Raw genomic sequence first — 22265 nt, forward strand, 5'->3', positions numbered from 1 at the left:
CTCTTTTTTTTTAAAATTTTTTCAATAATTGGATTTTTTATCAAAAATGACAATTTTTAAGAACTTTTTTTGTGTGATTTTGTGTCTGGGGGGTCTAAAAGGTGTACCTGTGAAGTTTAAGCTCTGTAGCATGTCCAGAACCAGAAAAAAAAGGATTGTATGTATTAGAAAACTTTCAGGGGGTTGGCTTCTCTCCACACCTTGCCGGTTTCAAAGCAGGCATTTTTTTGGGTTCTTTGCAGTCAGGAAAAACATCTGAACTTGTGTATAGTGGTATATATACACACATACATATATTTATATACACACCTAGACATATATAGGTGTGATAGTAGCAGAAATATATTACTGTAAATGATTTCATTAGCGCAAGCATATATTTCTGCTACTATCACGCCTATATATGTCTAGGTGTGTATATAAATATATGGATGTGTGTACATACACCACTATACACAAGTTCACATGTTTTGCCTGCCTCCAAAACCCCCCAAAAAATGCCAGCAAAAACACACCTGGGCATTTTTTTTTTTTTTGACGCTAGCGTTTTTTTGGCATTTTTTTGGGTTCTTTTGAGGCAGGCAAAGCATCTGAACATGTGTATAGGGGGTATATATACACATATATGTCTGAATATATACCCCTAGACATATATAGGTGTGATAGTAGCAGAAATATATTACTGTAAATGATTTCATTAGCGCAAGCATTTATTTCTGCTACTATCATACCTATATGTCTAGGGGTATATATTCAGACATATATGTCTATATATACCCCCTATACACATGTTCAGATGTCATGTCTGACATCAAACATGTCCTCAAAAAAGCCCCTGCAGCATAAAAAATGCTTGGCTGGTGAGAAACCATATGGGTGTGCCGAAGCTATTCAGAGAAATGATAATTTCTCTATAGCGGTCACCCTGCTATGGAAGGGTTTTGTCCCCCTGCCATAGCAGTCACTGCCAGTTAACCCTACACTACGGTCCCCTTACACTTAACACTTTCCCTACAGAAACTGCATTTTTGAAGCTAACTTAAGTGTAAAGGAGCACTCTAACTACACTAGATATCCCTTTCCTCACACTAAAAATAGCTAAATGACACTTTTAAAGTAAAATTAACAGAACTGCTTCCACTCTCTTCCATGTCCAGTATAACAATGCTAGGAATATGGCGGGGGCGATCTTATATACTGGGGGGCGTATTCACTAATGATTGGTCTAGGGACCCCCTAGTCACTCCAATCACATTCCTAGCATTCTCCTGCCCCCTCAATTGGCTTTTGCTAATGGTTCTGGTCCAATCACGGGCTTTTAAAGCCCATTTCCTGAAGCATTGCATTTTGGGCGGTTCTGGTTGCCTAATTCCGAACTTTTTGGGCAAAAAGTTCTAAATTCGGCCGAACCTCGAACACCCAATGTTCGGGCCGAGCCAATGGTCGACCCGAACCGTTCGATCATCCCTAACAATGACGCCCCGTCTTCTTCTGTGAGGGGGTATAGTTTCTGGAGTCTACTGGAAGAAGCAGATCTTCTTTCTCACTTCTCCCCTTCCTCCTGAAACACACCTATTTCTGTCATAAGAGGGAAGGTAGGGCCCTGCTTTTGCAGCTTGGGGTAGTACGTTTTCCCTCTCTTTTGGGGGGGTTCCGGGTCCTCCCATTCCAGTGCCGCCTTTACGGCTTTTATAAATGTGGAAACCATAGAAAATTTGAATCCGGAGTCCTCTGGGTCCTCCGCCGAGGAAGAGGTTACGTCTTCCCCTTCTTCCCGGATGTTTCGCTGTGTCGCTGAACCTGGGGATTCAGCTCGCGGGGTCCGCTGAGCTGGCATTATCCCTGACGTACTGGGCCTTTCCCTTTCCGAGGAGGCCTGGATGGTAGGATCATGAGCCGGTATGGGGACCGTGACTTGCCCACCTGCCATTGGTTGCATCAGGCGCCCCCAAAATTCCACCAGCGAATCTTGAACTACCCTTTTCAGCAGGGTTGAGACTTGCTGGCTTTCAAGCTCCTGGTCTCTGGCTATATGTCTAAAGCAGAGACTGCACACTAATTTGCCCCCCATTGGGTCGTCTCCGCACGACCAGCATTTTCTTCTCGGACGCTGTGCCCGCTGTGGCGATGCTGTGTTTTTTCTTTTTTGAAAGCATTTGCGTCCTCGTGCTTGAGGCCTGCCAGGACTCGAGGAGTCACTTTCTGCCCTGGACACACTTTGGTGATCCAGAGATGCTCTGGACCTCGTGTAGCGGGTATGCGAGCAGCTGGGGCTGAAATAGATAAAAAGGCACGCTCGTCAGGGCATAGGGCACTCTTTTTTCTCCCTTCTTCTTACTTACCCGATGTTGGCTCTTACCTGATATGGTGGTGGTCTTGTGTGTGTGGCGGTAAGCTCATGTTGAAAATGGAATACTGAAAGGTGCAGGGGGGCTGCATAGTCTTAGAAAGGAAAGGAAAGGAAGAGGGAAGATTTCTAATAATTTTCTATCTGTATACATGCAAAGATACCTTGTGACATCAAATAAACACCTGTGTTTATTTAAATCTACGCCAATACACTGAACCTTATATACTTTTAACCGACTAACCCCCCCCCCCCCTGCAAAATTTCCTAAAAATATTTTTTTTTAAATATATATATATATATATGTATACATACATTCTTTTTTTTAAAAAATAGTAAATTTTTTTAACCTTAACCCCCTCCCCCTCATCTTACGCCCCCCCCCCCCCATGAGACACTTACCTGTTTCAGTAGACTGTCCTGGCGTGCTGCTTCCTTGATGTCCTGTTCCAGCGGACATGTTTTTCTTTAAATAGGGTGCTGAATCACCGTGACCCTCCCCCCCCCCAGCTTTTTTTAATAGAAAGTTAATTTGGATGAGGGAAAACGACTTTTTCCCTCATCCAAGATGGCCGCCGAGCACCGAGGACGCACTGTGCATGCGCCGGCGTCTCTCGGGCTTCAGGAAAATGGCCGCGTGGGGAAGCCGAGAATGCAGAAGTCAGCCGCTCCGGCGTCCTCCTACCCCTATACAGTAAGAAAAAGGAGTTATTGCACCCACAATAATCCACTAGACCACCAGGGAACACTTTATAACGATATAGGGCGATATAGGGGCGTAGCTATATCATGTGTATGCTGCCATGTTGGCGTCAGGAAAAAGCTATTCTAAAGGTGCTACATAAAATAAAGTTTATTATTTCTATTATTAATATTATTATTATTATTATAACATGCCTCTTTCGGATTACCTCTAAGAACAGTGGCAGGTTAGTACAAACATTCTAAATCAATATCCACGGATGTGGTGAAAAAAAACCCAGTTTCTGAACTAGTCCTGTACTCACATAAATACTCATTGACAGTCCTCTGCTGCATGTGCAGCTGCTTTAGCATAGCCAGGCTCTAGTACATGGGTGTATTGCTGATCAAATGTGTGGCAGGAAAATTGTGTTGCCGCATTTCAGGAAGATGAACACTCACTAGGAATGACCACCTAAAGTAGGCACATACTCATTTGGCCTGCCAAAGGACATCCTGGAAGCCAGGGTACTTAACTAGAAAACTCTTCACCACCAGGTCCAGGATGTGTGAAAGGTAAGGCATATGTGTGAACTTTACCTGCAGAAGGGAGCACAGGAGGTTAGTGCTTCTGTCACACATGACCTTACCTGGCACAAGATAGTGTGGGTAAAGCCATTTTTTGTCCTGCCCTTCTTTTATAATCCCTGTCGCAGGGTGGCTTCTATGCCCCAGGCATATCAGCTGCAAAACAGACCAGCATTTTGCATGGGCCACTGTGTAGGTTCTTGGTCGCTTGGCACCACCAGCTCCAATGGTGTGCCGCTTCTTCAATCTTCCCAGATGTCAGCAAATTTACCCAATGTGTCATAAAGGATTTATAAGGTCCCTGTCCATGCTTGTTGGACCGCATGTCTATGGTTACATAGGCACTGCTGCTGACTGTATAGTCCAGCGACAGAGACATTGGGGTTGATTTACTAAAACTGGAGAGTGCAAAATCTGGTGCAGCTCTGCATGGAAACTAATCAGCTTCCAGGTTTTTTTTTTTTGTCAAAGCTTAATTAAACAAGTGGAAGTTAGAGGCTGACTGGCTACCATGCACAGCTGCACAGATTTTGCACTCTCCAATTTTAGTAAATTAACCCCATTATCTTTTTTAAAAAACAAAACAGTATTTAGACCAATCTACACCCCCCTCCCTCCCTCCCAAAGGTCCACTAAAATACTTACCAGATCCTAAAGGGTCTGACATGTATTTTGATGGATCCCCATGCCATTTAAAAAAAAAAAAAAGGTTGGCACAGAAAAAAATGGCATTTGTGTGCAATTTAGGTTGTTTTTTTTTTTTTTTTTTTGTGTGTGTCTTTTTTGTAAAAGTCACTTTTTCTGTAGTACATTGTATACATAGTACAGATGTGCAGATTGTCAGGCAGGTTTAGTACATCCCCAAGAATGGTATTTAAAGCAATTGGGTGTTTTAGATGTTTCACGTTATTATTTAAATCAATGTTTCGCTCCAAATAGTATTTTGGTTTTCCATTCGTATGTGTTGTACATGTTTGTTTAACAATCTTTTACCTCTTAGGTCTCCTGCACACTTGGTGTTATAAAAAAAAGCCAGTAGCGTTAGCTGTAGAAAGCTGTAGCTGTAGAAAGCTGTAGCTGTAGAGTGAGTTTTTCAGCGTTTTTGCAGTAGCGTTTTTCAGTGTTTTTTGGCGTATTTTAGCAAAACTATACTCCCATAAAAGCTTATGGTTCAAAAACGTTAACATCTGTGGAATAGCAGCGTTTTTCATCGGTTTTTAGCTTTTTTTAGCTTTTATTAGAGTTAGAGTGTTTTTACAGCTAAAAACTCCCCCTAAAACCCACTAGGTATGGATTTTTACGGCTGCTGTTTTTGGCTTCAGATGTTTTTTTCTTCTGCAGCCAATAAACTCCCCAGCATGTTATCCTATGTGTCCATGCACACATAGACTGTTATCAGCAGTTTTTGTCAGGGGCATTTTGTGACTAGAAAAAAACCCTAGAACTAGTGGGTTTTAGAGCATGTTTTCAGATGTAAAAACTCTCTAACTCTGGTAAAAGCTTAAAAACACTGAAAAACGTCCAAAAACGCAGGTATTAGGTGTATATCTACGTTTTTGAGTCAAATGTTTTTGTGAGGGTATAGTTTTGCTAAAAACCGCTACAGTTGCAAAAAAGCTGAAAAACGCTGAAAAATGCTACCTCAAAAAAGCTGAAAAACTCCTTCTACAGCTACAGCTTTCTACTGGCGTTTTGATAACGTCCAGTGTGCATGAGGTCTAGTCTTGAAAGTAGCTAGAACTGATTTTATAAATTCTGCCTCTGATGACTTTGCTTGGGTTTGGATTAACAATCAGACCTTTGGTACAGTTTGGCAAACCTCCTGCAAACCGAACACACAAATAGAGAACTCAAAAACACCTGTAAACATGCCCAGCATATCCAGGGATGACAAAATGGAAACTGCCTAGAATAGTTTTTTTCCCCTAAGGTTTATTTATGCACACCATTTTTTTTTTCTGTGGTATTGCCAATTGGCTCTGATTTATCTTCCTCACTATGATAAAAGAACTCAAAGCAGGGAGCAAAAATTTAGTCTTAATGAAACCTGTGTTCACACAGGATTGCTACTTGAAAGTGGTGATTCCAAATAGGGTTAGGGGTTTTTAGCACCTCCAAAGTCTTCCTGGTGCATACAAAAAGGAGTGTTGCTTGAAGATTTCTTTAGAACCATATCCACCATATCATTTTGCACTAAATTCAATTACCCTAATATTGAACGCAGCTAAGCTCAGTAATAATACCAGCAGCAAAACGTTAAAGAGTAACTCAACTTTAATGGGGAAAAAAAATAGCAAATAAAGAAAAATAATATAGCGTATACAATTGCGACACAAGTCATATTGTGATTGAATGTTATTAAAAATTACTTTTCCTTTTCAATCTGCAGCAGCTGTAATTTTCTAAAAATGCAATGCAATCGGGCTACCTGCTACCTACTCAACAGGAAACGCTCAATGGATTTCTGGCAGAATCAAAAGGTATTTTTTCATTTTTTCAGCAATTTTAAAAATAAATTTTGGGCAATGTGCATGCATTGCAGAGATTTACTGAATATGTTTTTTTTTTATTTTTCCTAGATATACATTTTAAACCTATTGAAGATGGCTGGGCAGGAGATGTTGCAATAACTGTATCTACTGCAACTTTGCTGATGTTGATTTTTTGGAAAGTGGGCTCCAATACAAGCTGAATTGCATATGACATACAGTATGTAGATAAAATGTATGCTTGAAAAGCCCCAAAAACGTTGAATGATTTGGATATTATATAAAGCATTCATTTAGTAGTATCAGTAAGAGCCAAGAATATGACAGTACCTTACTCACGGTGATATGCAATGGTTTCCATGGGGAAGCCATCTTACTTGATTCAACATCTGTTTTTTTGAGCCCTGAAGCATCTTCATAAAGAATGGAAATCCCAGAAGGCACTTCTAAAAAAAAAAAAAACATACAAATGTTATCAGAACAACATTTTCCATTATAAAATGTATACATAAAAGGACAACATGCATTGTTTATCACAGTTACCAAAATATAACACACTTAAAGAGACCCTGTCACCAGACCATTCATTTTGAAAACAATCTTTCTTTAAGATTATATTGTGCATTCAACATATTTTAGGCATGTTATTTGCCTAAAAATGAATCCTTTGTGTAGCCATCCAAATAGTCTAAGACTGCTGCTGAGCACCTATATCTTGTTATGTATAAGTATGAAATAAAGGTAAACAGTCCCGCCTCAGGCCATCAATCACTATCAAGATAGACATATTTTTATTAAGAATTGATTATTCCAGCAAAAGTTAGACATAGTAAATTGACATTCAGAAAACAACTACATCACAACATGTGGAGAATTTTTCAGTTTAAGGTCAGGGGACACGTGGATACTTTGAGGTATGCACCACTCGTATCAAGGAAAGCAAGCTAACCAACAAAAGGCAGAAGGAGAAAGAAAAGAAGGAGAAGGAAAGAGGTAAAGATAAGAAAAAAGGACTACATGACTGCAACTGAAACAAATGATAATTAGAGCCAATGATATCCAGCACCAAGCAACAAATGGGGGACTTGAGTCACATGACTTGACTTAAGTCAGACCTAAGTCACCAGTTTGAGGACTTGAGACTTGCTTGACTAAAATTAATAAAAGACTCGACTTGACTTTGACTTGGTATTCATAACTTGAGACTTGACTTCGACTTGAGACATATGACTCGAAATGACTTTACTTTTTTAAGTTATTAAATATTTGCATTTTCTCAAGATGTGTTAAAGAAAAATGAATGTGCCTGTTATGTTTCTGACACCCACAGTCACTTAAAACACCTCAGTGTGTTCTGATGTTTAGGACACTGGCTGTTTAACAATGGAAATACTTAACATGTTTTTAGTGACTGTGGTGTTGAAACATGACCGGACGAAGGATTTTGAGCTGTTTGGGCATTCAAAGTGTTTCTTTAATATGCCAAGAAAAAAGCAGTTTTGTTAATGTTGAAAATAAAACAAAACCTTTCCTGACCACTGACTTTTAACTCATTTAAAGGTGGAAATGGGGTAGATTAGTATTTTGACTTGATTTTGTCTTGACCAAAATAAATGACGACTTGACTTGCTTGACTTCTAGCAGGGACTCGACTTGACTTGCTTGCTTTTCACCACAATAACTTGGGACTTGCTTGAGACTTGAAGATTAAGACTTGCTTGTGACTTGCACATGTGTGACTTACTCCCATGTCTGACAAATATAGTTGGAAATTATCAGAATCCATGTATAGCAACCAGGAGTTCCATAAATCAGATGATACAGAGGATCAGAGGATAAGAAGGTTCCCATGTTACAAACAACCACTGGAAATGGTACTATTTGTACTAAAATAGAAAATATGCAAAATAACTGTGAAAAATGTGACAATTAATTAAAGTGTTTGTTCACCAATGCCAGAAGTCTGCCAAGCAAAATAAGTGAGTTGGAAGCTCTGGTGCACAAAGAGAACTATGATTTAATTGGCATTGCTGAATCTTTGCTTCATTCTTCACATGGCTGGGCTATTAATATTCCTGGCTAGGCTCTCTTTCGGAAAGACTGGGTAAAATGGAGTGGTGGTGGAGTCTGTCTCTATGTGAGAAGTGATCTCAAAGCAAGTGTGAAATAGGACCTAATTGATGGAGAGTATAACGAGTCTGAAGCAGTATGGGTGTAAATGTACATGGGTGTGCGTAATACAAAGGTTATCATTGGAGTTTGTTATAGACCTCCCAGTGTTAATGAGGAGGTGGAGACTCAGCTCCTTGCACAGATAGAAAGTGATAATAATGGTGGATTTTAACTACCCAGACATTGACTTGTGTAATGGCACTGCTGTAACAGTTAAAGGGAAAAAATGTAAAAACCTATTACAAGACAATTTTATGGTGCAGTTTACTGAGGCCCGACTAGGAATGATGCCCTGCTGGACCTGGTAATATCAAACCATGCAGAGCTTATTACCAATATTCATATAAAAGAACATCTGGGTAATAGTGACCATAATATGATTTAATTTAATGTTACCTGTAAACAACAAACGTATACAGGAAATATAAAAACACTTAACTTTAGAAGAGCATATTTTCCAAGGATGAGGGCTGCTCTCCAAGACTAAGACTGGGAGGGAATATTGCCATTGATGAACACAGAACAGAAATGGTAATTCTTCAAAAAAACTGAATACAAACTCACTGCAAAGTAAATTCCCATGGGCAACAAGTTTAAAAGGCTAAAAATAAAACATATGTGGCTCATGGCCAAAGTTAAAAAAAGCTATAAATAATAAGAAAAAAAGCTTTTTAAAAATATAAAAATGAGGGAACACTATCATTGTTTAATTGTTACAAAGAATATATAACAGAATATGTAAAAGGAAATCAAGGACGCAAAAATTCTAAATGAACAACAGATTGCAAAAGATAGTAAGGCAAACTCCAAACAATTCTTCAAATATATTCTTTAAATATACTAATAGTAAAAGGGTCAGGTCTGAGCATGTAGGCCCTTTACAAAATAATCTGGAGTGGGTGGCTGGGGACAAAGAGAAGGCACATTTATTAAATTCTTTCTTCAGCTCTGTGTACACAAAGAAGCATGGATGAGCTCATGACCATAATGGGGATGGTATTGACACAGCCCCAAATGATCCACAATGGCTTAAAAGCGATATGGTCCAGAAATATTTAGACAGAATAAAGGTGGATAAAGCACCTGGATCGGATGGCATCCACCCACAGATCTTAAAAAAAATTAGCTCTGTCATTTCAAAGCCATTGTCTCTAATTTTTAGGGACTCGTTAAGGACTGGAATAGTATCACTGGATTGGCGTAGGGCCAGTGTGGTGCCTATATTTAAAAAAGGATCAAAGTCTTTATCAAGTAACTATAGACCTGTTAGTTTACCTTCTATAGTTGGGAAGATACTGGAGAGTTAATAAAAGAACACATAGATGAGTTCTGGCTGGAAAAAAAAAATGAAGACAGCATGGAATTCATGAAATATAGAACTTATCAAACAAACCTGATTTCTTTTTATGAGGAGGTAAGTAAAACCTTGGACAGAGGGGTGGCTGTGGACGTAGTATACTTGGATTTTGCAAAAGCGTTTGACACAGTTCCCCACAAACGGGTAATGTGTAAGGTAAAGTCTACTGGCTTGGAAAGATTAGTTTGTAAATGGATAGAAAACTGGCTAAAAGATAGAATTCAGAGACTAGTGGCTAATGATTCTTACTCTGAATGGTCTAGGGTTAACAGTGGTGTACCCCAAGGTTCAGTGTTGGGATTCTTACTCTTTAATTTCTTTATAAATTATATAGGGTCTGAGATTAAAAGTACTATTTCAGTCTTTGCAGATGACACCAAGATATGGAGTGGAATAACTTCCTTACACAATGTCTCCAACTTACAGGGCAACCTCAATGCACTGTTTCATTGGGCAACTATGTAGCAAATGAGGTACTAATGTTGATAAATGTAAATTTATGCACTTGTGGGCTAAGAATATGCATTCATCCCACTTACTAGGGGGAGTACAACTGGGGAAATCCATAGTGGTGAAGGATCTAGGTGTTCTGGTAGATCATAAGCTTAATAACAGCATGCAATGCCAAGCTGCAGTTTCCAAAGCAAGCAAAGTCCTTTCTTGTATTAAGAGGCATGGACTCCAGAGAGAAAGATATCATTTTACCCCTGTACAAATCATTAGTAAGACCTTGTCTATGGAATATGCAGTTCAGTTTTGGGCACCAGTTCTCAAAAAGGATATCGGGGAATTGGAGAAAGTGCAGAGAAGGGCAACCAAACTGATAAGAGGCATGGAGGAGCTCAGCTATGAGGAAGGATTAGAGGAACTGAATGTATTCTCTTGGGAAGAGGAGATTAAGCATAGCCCCAGACTGTCCCTGATTTGGAACAATGTCCCTCTGTCCCTCTTTATTCCTCATTTGTCTGTCATTTTGGTTTGATCTATATAGTTTTATACAAAATGCACTATTATTCTTCCAAAAAGTGTTTCCCAGTGCTAAACCTTCAATCCAATTTCTAAATTGCTTCATTTGTAAATGTCAAAAGCCAGTTCAAAGGAATAGTAGTGGTTAAAAAAAGGCACTCGTAGGTCTAACTAATCATTTTTTCAGTATAATTCTCATTTAAGGGGGCATGGCAGAGGGTGGGTTATATGCTTACATACTTTTGCTAATAGGTGTCCTTCGTTCCCATCTCAAAAAGTTGGGAGATATGGATTCAGGGGGATATGATTAACATGTATAAATACATAATGGGTCCATATAGCGAATTTGGTGTTGAAGAATTCACTCTAAAGCAGTAGTAAACCACTCAAAAAACAAAAAAAAAAACTATGCATCCCAAACCAGTCACCGCTGAGAGAGCTGACATGTTCCCCAGGCATTTCTTCCGGGTTCGCAGGCTCCGGCGCTGTGAGTGGCCGGAGCAGCGATGACGTCATTCCCACGTATGGGCGTGGGAGCCTTCCATTCCAGCAAGGAGCTCTGAAGTTCCGGGAGATATGCAGAGCGCATGCGCCGCTGATGTCAATGGCTGTATGCAGGGTGAATATCTCCTAAACAGTGCAGGTTTAGGAGATATTCATTTTAACTACAGGTAAGCCTTATTATAGGCTTACCTGTGGGTAAAAATCACCAAGCAGGGTATACAACCACTTTAAGGTCATCACAGAAGACAAGGGGGCCCTCTTTACGTCTACATGAAAAAAGATTTAGTTTCTAAATACAGGAAAGGTTTCTTCACAGTAAGAGCTGTGAAAATGTGGAATAGACTCCCTCCAGAGATTGTTCTGGCCAGCTCAGTAGATTGCTTTAAAAAAGGCCTGGATTCTTTCCTAGGTGTGCATTATATAACTGGGTACTAATATTTATAGGTAAAGTTGATCCAGGGAATATCCAATTGCCTCTCAGGAATCAGGAAGGATTTTTTCCCCTACTGTAGAAAATTGGATCTTGCTTTGCTGGAGTTTTTCGCCTTCCTTTGGAACAACTGTGGGTATATGATTGTGTATATGGGATTGTATGGTTGTGTTTTATTTGTTGTTTCTTATTGGTTGAGCTGGACTAACTTTGTAACTATGTATCAAAATGAGCTTAAGGTTCTCTCATGCAACTGGGCCATCAGATCCTCAGCCTACATGACATGGCATAATTCCTTAGCCCATTCGAAAATCATAGGACTTGTCACAGATTTTCATTGGCCAGTATCACCACAATACACTTTTATTTTCATCTATTTTGATGTTTTAGTTAGGAAGCTTATACCAATCATGTTGTATATTTTCCAAAGCTTTTTCGGATGCTAGAGAGTATCCTGAAGATAATGTAGTTGCATCGAGTCTACTGCTATAGAGAGCAAGACCTAATTCTTTCATACAAGTGGCATTATGGTCAAATCAGTGTGTCTGCTTCCACAAATATTCTGGTGAGGCCAAGTGAGAGTTGTCCTTGTCCACTGTGAATAGTTCAAGTTGGAGTATCCCACTATTCCCTTCTCCCATCCAAGTTCCACAATAAATATAAAACCAGAGCCTCTGGACTGTTTATTGAGTAACGAGCAACTGGGAGTAAGGATGGAAGTGTGAAAAATCCCCTAGCGACTGTCTGCAGGTAATCAGAGGCAGACCCAAGAAGTCATCACACAGCAAGCCCTAAGGGGTTACAGCAGTGGTTGCTACTGGCAATGACCGAATATTTACCCAAGAAACGCTATGTCTTCTCAAGTAAAGTGCTGGAGTGTCGGTGGAGAAAGGATGTGCTGTACTGTGTTGGAAAGTAATGTCTGCTTTACAGTGATCAGTGCAAGTGTGCTTTCAAGTTACATAGTTACATAGTAGGTGAGGTTGAATAAAGACAATAGTCCATCCAGTTCAACCTGTGTAGGTGTGTGTGGCTGTAATCATCTCACATAGCCCTTAATGTCCTGATCCTTGAGATGTAAGTCTAAGAGTCTTTTGAAAGCCACCATACTACCCGCAGAAACCACCTCTTGTGATAGACAATTCCACAATCTTGTAGCCCTAACAGTAAAGAACCCTCCTCGTTGCCTGAGGTTAAAACGCTTCTCCTCTAATTGCATTGCATTTCCTCGAGTCCTCATGCAGTTCCTTCGAATGAACAGCTTTTTTTCTAAGCTGAGATCCCCATTAAGATATTTATAAATTGCTATCATGTCCCCCCTCAGACGTCTCTTCTCCAGGGAGAATAAATCGAGCGATTGCAGCCGCTCTTCATAGTTAAGGTCCTCCAACCCCCTAATCAGTTTAGTTGCCCTTCTCTGGACTTTCTCCAGCTCCAACACATCCCTCCTGAGGACTGGCCACCAGAACTGGACAGAATACTCCAGATGCGGTTGGACCAGAGTTTTATAAAGTGGAAGGGTTATAGTCTTATCTCTGGAATACATCCCTTTCTTTATGCATGCTAATAATCTGCTGGCTTTGGCAGCTGTCGCTTGACATTGCATGCTGTTGCCTAATCTATCATCAACCAAGACTCCCAGATCTTTCTCCATTTTTGATTCCCCCAAGGGTTCCCCTCCTAACATGTATTGTGTTTTTATGTTTTTAGTCCCCAAGTGCAAAACCTTACACTTCTCCACGTTAAACCTCATTTGCCATGTCGTTGCCCACTCCGTTATTTTGTCCGGGTCATTCTGTAGGATATCTGCTTCATGCTGTGCAGTTATTGCCCTGGCCAATTTTGTGTCATCTGTTATGATCAAGAAAGCAGTCAACTGGGACTCAAGGATCGACGTCTCAGGGGTTGTGTCGAATTAAGCAGCCAACCTATCTATGGATATGTATTTTAATAGTTAGACTGCATTGGGAAAAATATTTCTCTGGTGAGTCTGGGAACTATTTTCTCTGTATGTTTCGTTTAGCCACCTTGTCTTTTATGTTGTGTACACTATAGTGTTCAATCTAAATTTATTGAGTCATTTTAACATACACAATCTTAAATACAAAGGTGGTATATACTGTACAGTACATACCAGCAAAAACAACAAAAAAAGAAAAAGAGTACTAGAATATAAATGTGTACAGATTAGATGGTATACAGACACCCTACAGAGACCAGAACACATATAAAATAAAGACTAGTGCAAAAAAGAACGATGGGCCATATACTATATATGCTATAACAAAAGATAATGTACTAAGCCCTATCAATTATGCAACTCTAAGGGAAGGTGAGTACATCTCAGCCCCATATAACAAACACTTTAATCTGTAAAACATCGATCTTTAGTTTTAAGTTTTAGGTAAGCAACATGACAAAAAAACAAAACATTATTGGGGAAATTAAGAAATTAAAAAGTTGAAAAATGTAAACATTAAATTAAAACATTAAGACAGCTGGGATGGACCACCGGGACAAACCTTACACAACCTTAACTACTTCAATACAGGGCACTTTCACCCCCTTCCTGCCCAGGCCAATTTTCAGCTTTTATTGCTGTCACATTTTGAATGATAATTGCGCGGTCATGCAACGCTGTACCCAAACAAGATATCATTTTTTTCCTACAAATAGAGCTTTCTTTTGGCAGTATTTGATCACCTCTGGGTTTTTTCTTTTTTGCAAAACAAATAAAAAAATTTTGAAAAAAAAAATGTTTTCTTTGTTTACAATAAAAATTTTGTAAATAAGTAAGTTTTCTCCTGCACTAACAAGAAGTGATGAGGCTGCACTGAGGGGCACTGATGAGGCGGCACTGACAGTCACTGATGAGGTGGCACTGATGGGCGCCGATGATGAGGCACTAATATGTAAAACTGATGGGCACTGATAGGCAGCACTGATATGCAGAACTGATGGGCACTGATAGGTGGCACCGATATGCAAACTTTGATGGGCACTGATAGGCGGCACAGATGGGCACTCATAGGCAGCACTAATGGGCACTGTTTGTGGCACTGATAGGTGGCACTGATGGGCACTTATAGGTGGCACTGATGGGCAGTGACAGGCACTGATGGGTGGCACTGATGGGTGGCACTGATGGGCACTGATAGATGGCACTAATAGGCAGCATTGATGAGGAGGCACTGACAGGCATTACTAATGGGCACTGATTGGAATCCTTAAAAGGCACTAATTGGCATAGTTAATGAGTACTGATTGGCATCCCTGGTGGCCCTGGGTTGACATCCCTAGTGGCATGGGTTGGCATCCTTGGTGGGCTCTAGTGGGCATCCCTGATGGGTCTGCATAGATAATCAATGCGCTGATTATCAGCACAGAACCCCCCTGTCCGGAGAGCCACCGGTCAACTCTCCTCTAATCACACCTTGTCAGCACGAATGGAGGAAAGCCAATAAATGGCACTTTCTGGTTACGGTGGGATCAGCTGTGACCAATCATGTCATAGGCTCTTTACTGGGATCGGAGATGCGGTGTGTCAGGGTGACACACCACACCACCGATCGCCGCTCTGCACGTCCTCACGAGCAGCTTATCCTGCTGGACGTCATATGAAGCCCAGTCAGGATAACCTAACCACTTTGCGGCCGTCATTCTGCTATATGGAGGGCGGGAAGTGGTTAAACCAAATTCAGGTCCTACAATTGTTGTCCCATAAGAAGATTTTTCATTTCAGATGATTACCTAAATTACTTCCAAGAGAGCCATATTTGATGGCATTGTTCATATATATCCAATTCACAAGCCAAAAGGGACTCCATCCTCTCAATGTAATCCATCTCTGCAACCCACTCAAAGGGGGAACATGTGCCGTCCACCACCACCCATCTTGCTGCTGTCAGCCAGTGTGTCAGGGAAATGGTCGTAGGAGAACTGGCAATGTTGCCAATACTAGAAATGGATGAATCCAGTGCATCCCTGTGCACCCTAATGCAAGAATGGAGAATAGGCCAAACACAAAAGCGCAACGACGCAATAGCGCACGCAATACGTGGCAGATAAAGCCACTCTCTGGCCTATAAAAGACTGCTGCTGTATTTACCAGATTGCTGGATTGTCGTCAGCCTTCCCTGTGTTCCTGAGCCTTGGTGCATATCTCCGTAGATTTCCTGTTGTTGCCCCGGCTTTCCCTTGACCTGTCTGATCTCTGCTCCTGGCTTTGACTCCCTGGTTTGTTCTACTGATTCTGCTACTACTTGATCACCTGTGTATGACCCCGGCTTGCATTACGGACTTGCTACCATTTGCCTGCTACTTACCTGCCCTCCTGTGTATGACCTTGGCTTGTTCTTGTTCCTGCTACTTGCCTCCACTACAGAATGAACACCCGTGTATGACCCCTGGCCTGGCTTACACTTCTGCCTCCTGTGCACCATTGCCAAGTACTTCTGAAGTTCTTGAAAGACATCTGCCCAATTGTGCATCTGGCCTGTCCCAACATTCTACAGGTGATCACCAAGCCAGCTCTTCAGTACTCTACTTGCAACCTGTGATTCTTTGGGCACTGCACCTCCTGTACCATCTTCAGGGGTTTACTTCACTTAGCCACAAGGGGAGCCCTCTCAGCACTTCGTCTCTGACCAGGTACGTGACACAGTGCCTAAGGAAACTTTTTTTTATACACTTAATAGAGCCAGGCAAGATAGAAAAGAAAGTGACTTGTGGCGTAATGGGAACTATCGCCCCATTGACAGTAGTATAGAGCCGCAAGACTAGTGTGTACACTAAAGGTATGTCAATATTTTTATCAGTTTTTGTAACTTTTTTTGAAGGTGCTATATTATATGACAGCCAGGTTTAAGAATATGTGATTTCATCTGATTTTAACATTTTGATATGTATAATGATGTTGTTAAGGGATGCAGCTTCTTTTGGACAATGATTCTAATTTCTGATAACGCCCACTGGGAGGGGTGAAACGCGTTGACGTAGATTCCGGTCTTCAGTAGCGTAATTTCCAGTCTGAGTTGAACGCACACAGAAGTTGTGCTTCACATAGGACAGGGACATAAGAGCCTCCACGGTGTCTGCCTATTTACAAGTGATATGAAAATGCAAATTCACATCTGGCTTTTGTAAGTGCTATTCTTTTCTACACATCAATATATATGAACGTATTACACTATTGGGATTTTTCTGTCTTCCTTACCACAAGAGACGACCATTCGGAGACTACACAAAGCATCAACCCTATACTTACCAGTTGCCTTAAACTGGAGCCAATTAGAGATTAGTGTGCCCACATCCCAAAATCACTACATACAACAAGAAAAATCCCTCTGGATGGGACTTTTAAGGGCAATAGGTACACAAAAGTATACATTTCAAAAAAGTATGGAGAAATACAGAGAAAGAGAAAAAAGGAATTTTTTCTAAAGAAAATATAAAGTTTATTACATGAAACATATAAAAATCACATGAATCCAGAGAGAACCTCCGGAGTAGTTAAAACAATGTCATGCGGTTACACAATATCATACATAACACCTGACAGTGGAGAAGAGCATATTCTGAAAAACATAGACAGCTGAGACCCTGTCTCAGCTCCCTATACTTACCAAATCAAGCATTATATAGACCCACATGCAATATTGCTAAGGGGTCAACACTGAATAAATTACACTTTGCTAAAATGTAAAGTAGTGAGTGTACAGCTTGTATAACTGTAAATTTGCAGTCACCACAAAATAACTCAACACACAGCCATTAATGTCTAAGCCGCTGGCAACAAAAGTGAGTACATCCTAAGTAAAAATGTCTAAATTGGGCCCAAAGTGTCAATATTTTGTGTGGCCACCATAATTTTCCAGCACTGCCTTAACCCTCTTGGACATAGAGTTCACCAGAGCTTCACAGGTTGCCATTGGAATCCTCTTCTACTCCTCCATGATGACATCACAGAGCTTGTGGATGTTAGAGACCTTGCGCTCCTCCACCTTCCCTTTGAGGATGCCCCACAGATGCTCAATAGGGTTTAGGCTTTGAGACATGCTTGGCCAGTCCATCGACTTTACCCTCAGCTTTTTAGCAAGGCACTGGTCATCTTGGAGGCGTGTTTGGGGTCATTATGTTGAAATACTGCCCTGCGGCTCAGTCTCTGGAAGGAGGGGATCGTGCTCTGCTTCAGTATTTCACAGTACATGTTGGCATTTATCGTTCCCTCAATGAACTGTAGCTCCCCAGTGCCGGCAGAACTCACGCAGCTGCAGACAATGATGCTCCCACCACCATGTTTGACTGTAGGCAAGACACACTCGGCTTTGTGCTTCTCACCTGGTTGCTGCCACACACGCTTGACACCATCCAGAAAGATTTATGTCTTTCTTATTTATTTTTAATTTTTACTAGTAATGGTGGTGATCTGCGATTTTTAGTGGGACTGCGACATTGTGGCAGACAGATCGCACCCCTAACTTACATTTTTGACACTTTTGGGGGGGCCAGTGACATTATTACAGTAATCAGTGCTAAAAATATGCACTGTTACTCTAATAATGACATTGGCAGGGAAAGGGTTAACCTAGGGGTGATCAAAGGGTTAAGTGTGAGCCTAGGGGAGTATTTCTACCTGTATGGGGAATGGACTTGTGAAATGACCACAGAGACCTGTGATCCTATATAGAAGGATCACAGGCGCTCTGTGATACTTTCAGAGAAGAACATTCTCTCTCAGCGGGGAGCGATTGCAGGTGCTTGGCGGCAATCGCGGCCACCAGCCCCATGCATCGGCATCCCTGCTGCCTAGTGGGGATGGGAGAGCACTGCCGGCGGTGCGGGCTCTCCCCCCAGCACCATGTTCGCGACCGACATAGGGCTACGTCGGTTCACGCAGGAGAGGCAGCCTGCCACAGTAAGTGTGCAGGGGGCGGTCTTAATGTAATTAATAACTGTTACCAAGCACTTTTTAGACTTAAACATCACTGTTGAAAATTCATAGCTACTTAGCACAAACCTTACAAAAAGGTAATGGTATACTAGCCTGCATACCTAGTTTATTTTACTAGTTTAGCTGAAATTCAGAAAGCTATAGCTAATAAGGCCCTGGGACTTGACAGAATACCTACAAAAAATGCAAAAGGTAAAAGTGTCACCTAAATACACAATTATTTTCAGCCTATAAAGCTACATATGATCATAATATCCTTCTTTAAATTGTGTATAATGCTAACCTAATTATACTAACAATAAAACCCTAATTGCAGAATGATTATATTTGGTCTTGGTCCTCTTTCTTTTGTTTGTTAAATATTTATTCTAGGTATTCATATTCTAGGTATTTATATAGCAATTTAGCAACTGTGGCCCTTCCTATCAAGTATTAATATAGACTTGTCTTTAGGATACTGCATCTATAGGCGGTGTCTGTATGGGTATATTGTGTATAGATGCCCTCCAAACATCTCTCTTCATTTCCAAACTATTAAAGTGTAATTCAAATACCTGAGAACTATCATTAAATACCCTTCTCCATTTATGCTTTAAATAAACAACCTTTTTTAACTTTAACTAAGTTCAAACTTAAATTCTGGAAAAACATACCCCCTAATGTGTTGGGAAGTATAAATTCAAAAGCTAATTAATCATCTGACCTTTTACTCATATACACCAATTTTTTGATACACTTTACTCCTGAGTTACCAGATAAACTGAGCAATGACAGCATAATATCAGATCTATTGCATTCTGATTTGTAATCCATAATTAAAAAGGCAATTCAGGTTTCTCACCAATAACAAGTTGTGACAATATATTGACATACTACATAAAATGATGTAAAATTGAAAAAAATGCATTTCTCAGTCTCCCATCTTTGCATTAAGTAAGTGAAAAACAAGAAAATATTCTCGTGCAGAACATATCTAAGGGATCAGAATGAACCATAATAACATTAGATGTAAAGCTTGTTGTTGGTGCTTGTAATTAAACAGAAGTTCCCTTCTACAAATGGTCCATTTTAGCCATAGAGTATCAGATTTTATTACATGTAGGTCTAAATTCCTAGCATGCATAATTTACTGCCTGTGTATGCCTTACTAAAGTGGGAAGATTACAAGATATATGTGTAGGACTGCTGAGAATTACACCTTCTGGATTCCCCTGGGTTACCCTTAGCAATGGACAGCAGATAACAGCATTAAAAGTTCTTGGTTCAGTCAATAATCAATCCAAGGGATGTTGGTTGTTGTGGTTTTATTGAGAACTTGGATAGGAGAAGGGATGAGTGGGATACTCCAACTATTAACTATTCACAATCTGAGGGACAGCTTACTGTAGAATGCAGCAAGGCAGCACTTTGCCACTAAATGAAGGTACTTTAACCGCTTGCCGACCGCCGCAAGTAAATTTACTGCGGCGGTCAGCCCCTGCCAGGCAGAGTGACGTTAATTAACATCACTAGCCTGGGAGGGTCTGGGGAGCGAGCGCGCGCCCGTGGAGGCGCGCTCCCGCGCGGTCACGGACCCCCCCCCCCCCCCCCGCGCGTGTGACTGGCGGACCCGATGTCCGCCGGTCACTCGGCGATCGTCGGGGGAGAGGGAGAAAGTCAGGCGGCTTGTGTAAACAAGCCACCTGTCATTCTCCTCGGTGTAAAAACACTGATCAGACGGATCTACTATGTAGATCCGTTGATCAGTGTCCTTACACCTCAAGCCACAGCCAATCACAGTAGAAAGCACGCCCCTAGGGACACACACAGCCCCTCCCTCCCAAATAAAGTTAACCCCTTCACTACCAGTGTATTTTTACAGTAACAGTGCATATATATAGCACTGATTACTGTAGAAATGTCACTGGTAACCCCAAAAGTGTCAAAAATTTCAGTCAAGGGTCCGATCTGTCCGCCGCAATGTCGCAGTACCGCAAAAAAAAATCGCAGATCGCCGCCATTACGTGTTAAAAAAAAACAACAAAAATGACAAAAATCTTTCCTTTTGTTAGTAAACGCGATAACTTTTGCGCAAACCAATAAAAATACGCTTTTTGCGATTTTTTTTACCAAACATAGGTAGGATAAAACAAATTGGCTGAAAATGTTAAAAAATTTTGATTTTTACATTTTTTTTTGGGGAATTTCATATAAAAAAATGTGAAAAATATTGTTATTTTTGCAAAATTTACGCTCTTTTTTTGTTTATAGCGCAAAAAGTAAAAATCGCACAGGTGATCAAGTACCACCAAAAGAAAGCTCTGTTTGTGGGAAAAAAGGACGTCAAATTCGTTTAGGTACAGCGTTGCACGACCGCGCAATTGTCCGTTAAAGTCACGCAGTGCCGAATCGCAAAATACCCCCTGGTCGTTTAGCAGGAAAATCCTCCGGGGCTTAAGTGGTTAAATGTTCCTGTGTACATTTTTTCTTCAGGGTTATGAAACTGGCACCCCTTTTCTCTCAATGCCTGTGTGCTGACACCCATCCGGTGACACTAGCTTCTGGAGTGGTCCTCTTCCGGGCAGACCCCCGGGCAAGTACCTCTGTACTCACAGACACTGTTTTTCCAGAGTCACCGTGGCCTCCAAACTCCACTTGTCAGCATCCACTGGACCTTTGGGTTCAGCCACACCATCAGGTTCTCCAGGCTGACTGCCTGTGACCACCTTTCACAGCTGCAGAAGGAGAGAAAGCCATACCCTCCTTCTGGGACTTGGCTTCCTGCCCAAAGACCCCCTGCCACATGTGCCCTTGACTTTTATAGCCTATCCCAGGATGCACACTGTCTGTGCCAACCGACTAGGACAGCCTGTGTGTCACTGGCTGGGTTTCCTCCACTCTCCAACAGGCCTCCCTATTGGACACAGTGGGGACACTCCCTCAGATCAGATGAATCACACATGGACACATGCAACAGGCAAAACTAACAATCAGGCTCCCCTGATAAGCAGACAGAGCAAACTATATTTTACCTGCCTAGCACCTATCTAGGAGGGTGCTACATCGACCCCCACCAAAATGAGCAATGTTCCATTGACTCTGGGGCAGCCACCCCCTACAAAAATTCCTACTGGAAAAATCCACGGAGTATCCCACAAACTTGGAGAGGGGAAAAAGGGAAATTTACATGAAATAAGTTTCATGAAAAAATATAAATATTTCTGCTGTACAAATATGATACATATTAGGTCCATTTAACGCAATTCACCCCCCCCCCCCCACCAAGCAAAACTCTGCACTGGTGGGTGGACATACCATCCCGACTAACTAACACTATTAGTCCTAAGCAACCTGAAAAAGATAGAGGGTTAGACACTTCTGCAAATACATATTTTGAGCATACCACGAGTCTCACTGATTGTGGTGAGAAGGCCCTTCCCACAGAGGCGACCTTCTCACCCAACGTCCCTAACTATGAGATCCAGTAGGTACTCCATCCATCAGTCTTGACCCGGCACTCAGCACCGCCCCTCCAAGGTGACACTAAACCCTGCCACTGACTACCTACTACTGGTCACGCCCCCAAGGCCAGGAAGGCATGAACAGTCCAGAAACATGTTTTTGCAGTGTCCTCTTCACAGGCAACACTCAACACCCAGTTTTCTTCCGACAGGAACTTCGTTGCCGGAGCCCAAGCAACCCATCAGTCCTGTAGGAATTACCAGTTTCTTCAGGGGCCCCTAGCACTAGGGCACCCCCACCAAAACATTCTCAGGTTGCTGCCCACTTCTTCCAGGCAG

General features: G+C 41.4%; 1 protein-coding gene across 2 annotated transcripts in view; it reads right to left on the minus strand.

Annotated features, from left to right (window-relative positions):
- The window catches only part of EPB41L4B (erythrocyte membrane protein band 4.1 like 4B), an 839761-nt gene that overhangs the window by 173846 nt on the left and 643650 nt on the right, over positions 1 to 22265 (minus strand). For both annotated transcript variants that reach the window (XM_082258285.1, XM_082258286.1), the window contains exon 17: positions 6436 to 6551. In XM_082258285.1, the coding sequence (XP_082114411.1) occupies positions 6436 to 6551 (116 nt within the window). The remainder of the gene's footprint in view (positions 1 to 6435; positions 6552 to 22265) is intronic.

This window comes from Pelophylax lessonae (genome assembly GCF_965119305.1).
Source record: "Pelophylax lessonae genome assembly, chromosome: 5".
In the NCBI taxonomy this organism is placed as follows: Eukaryota; Metazoa; Chordata; class Amphibia; order Anura; family Ranidae; genus Pelophylax; species Pelophylax lessonae.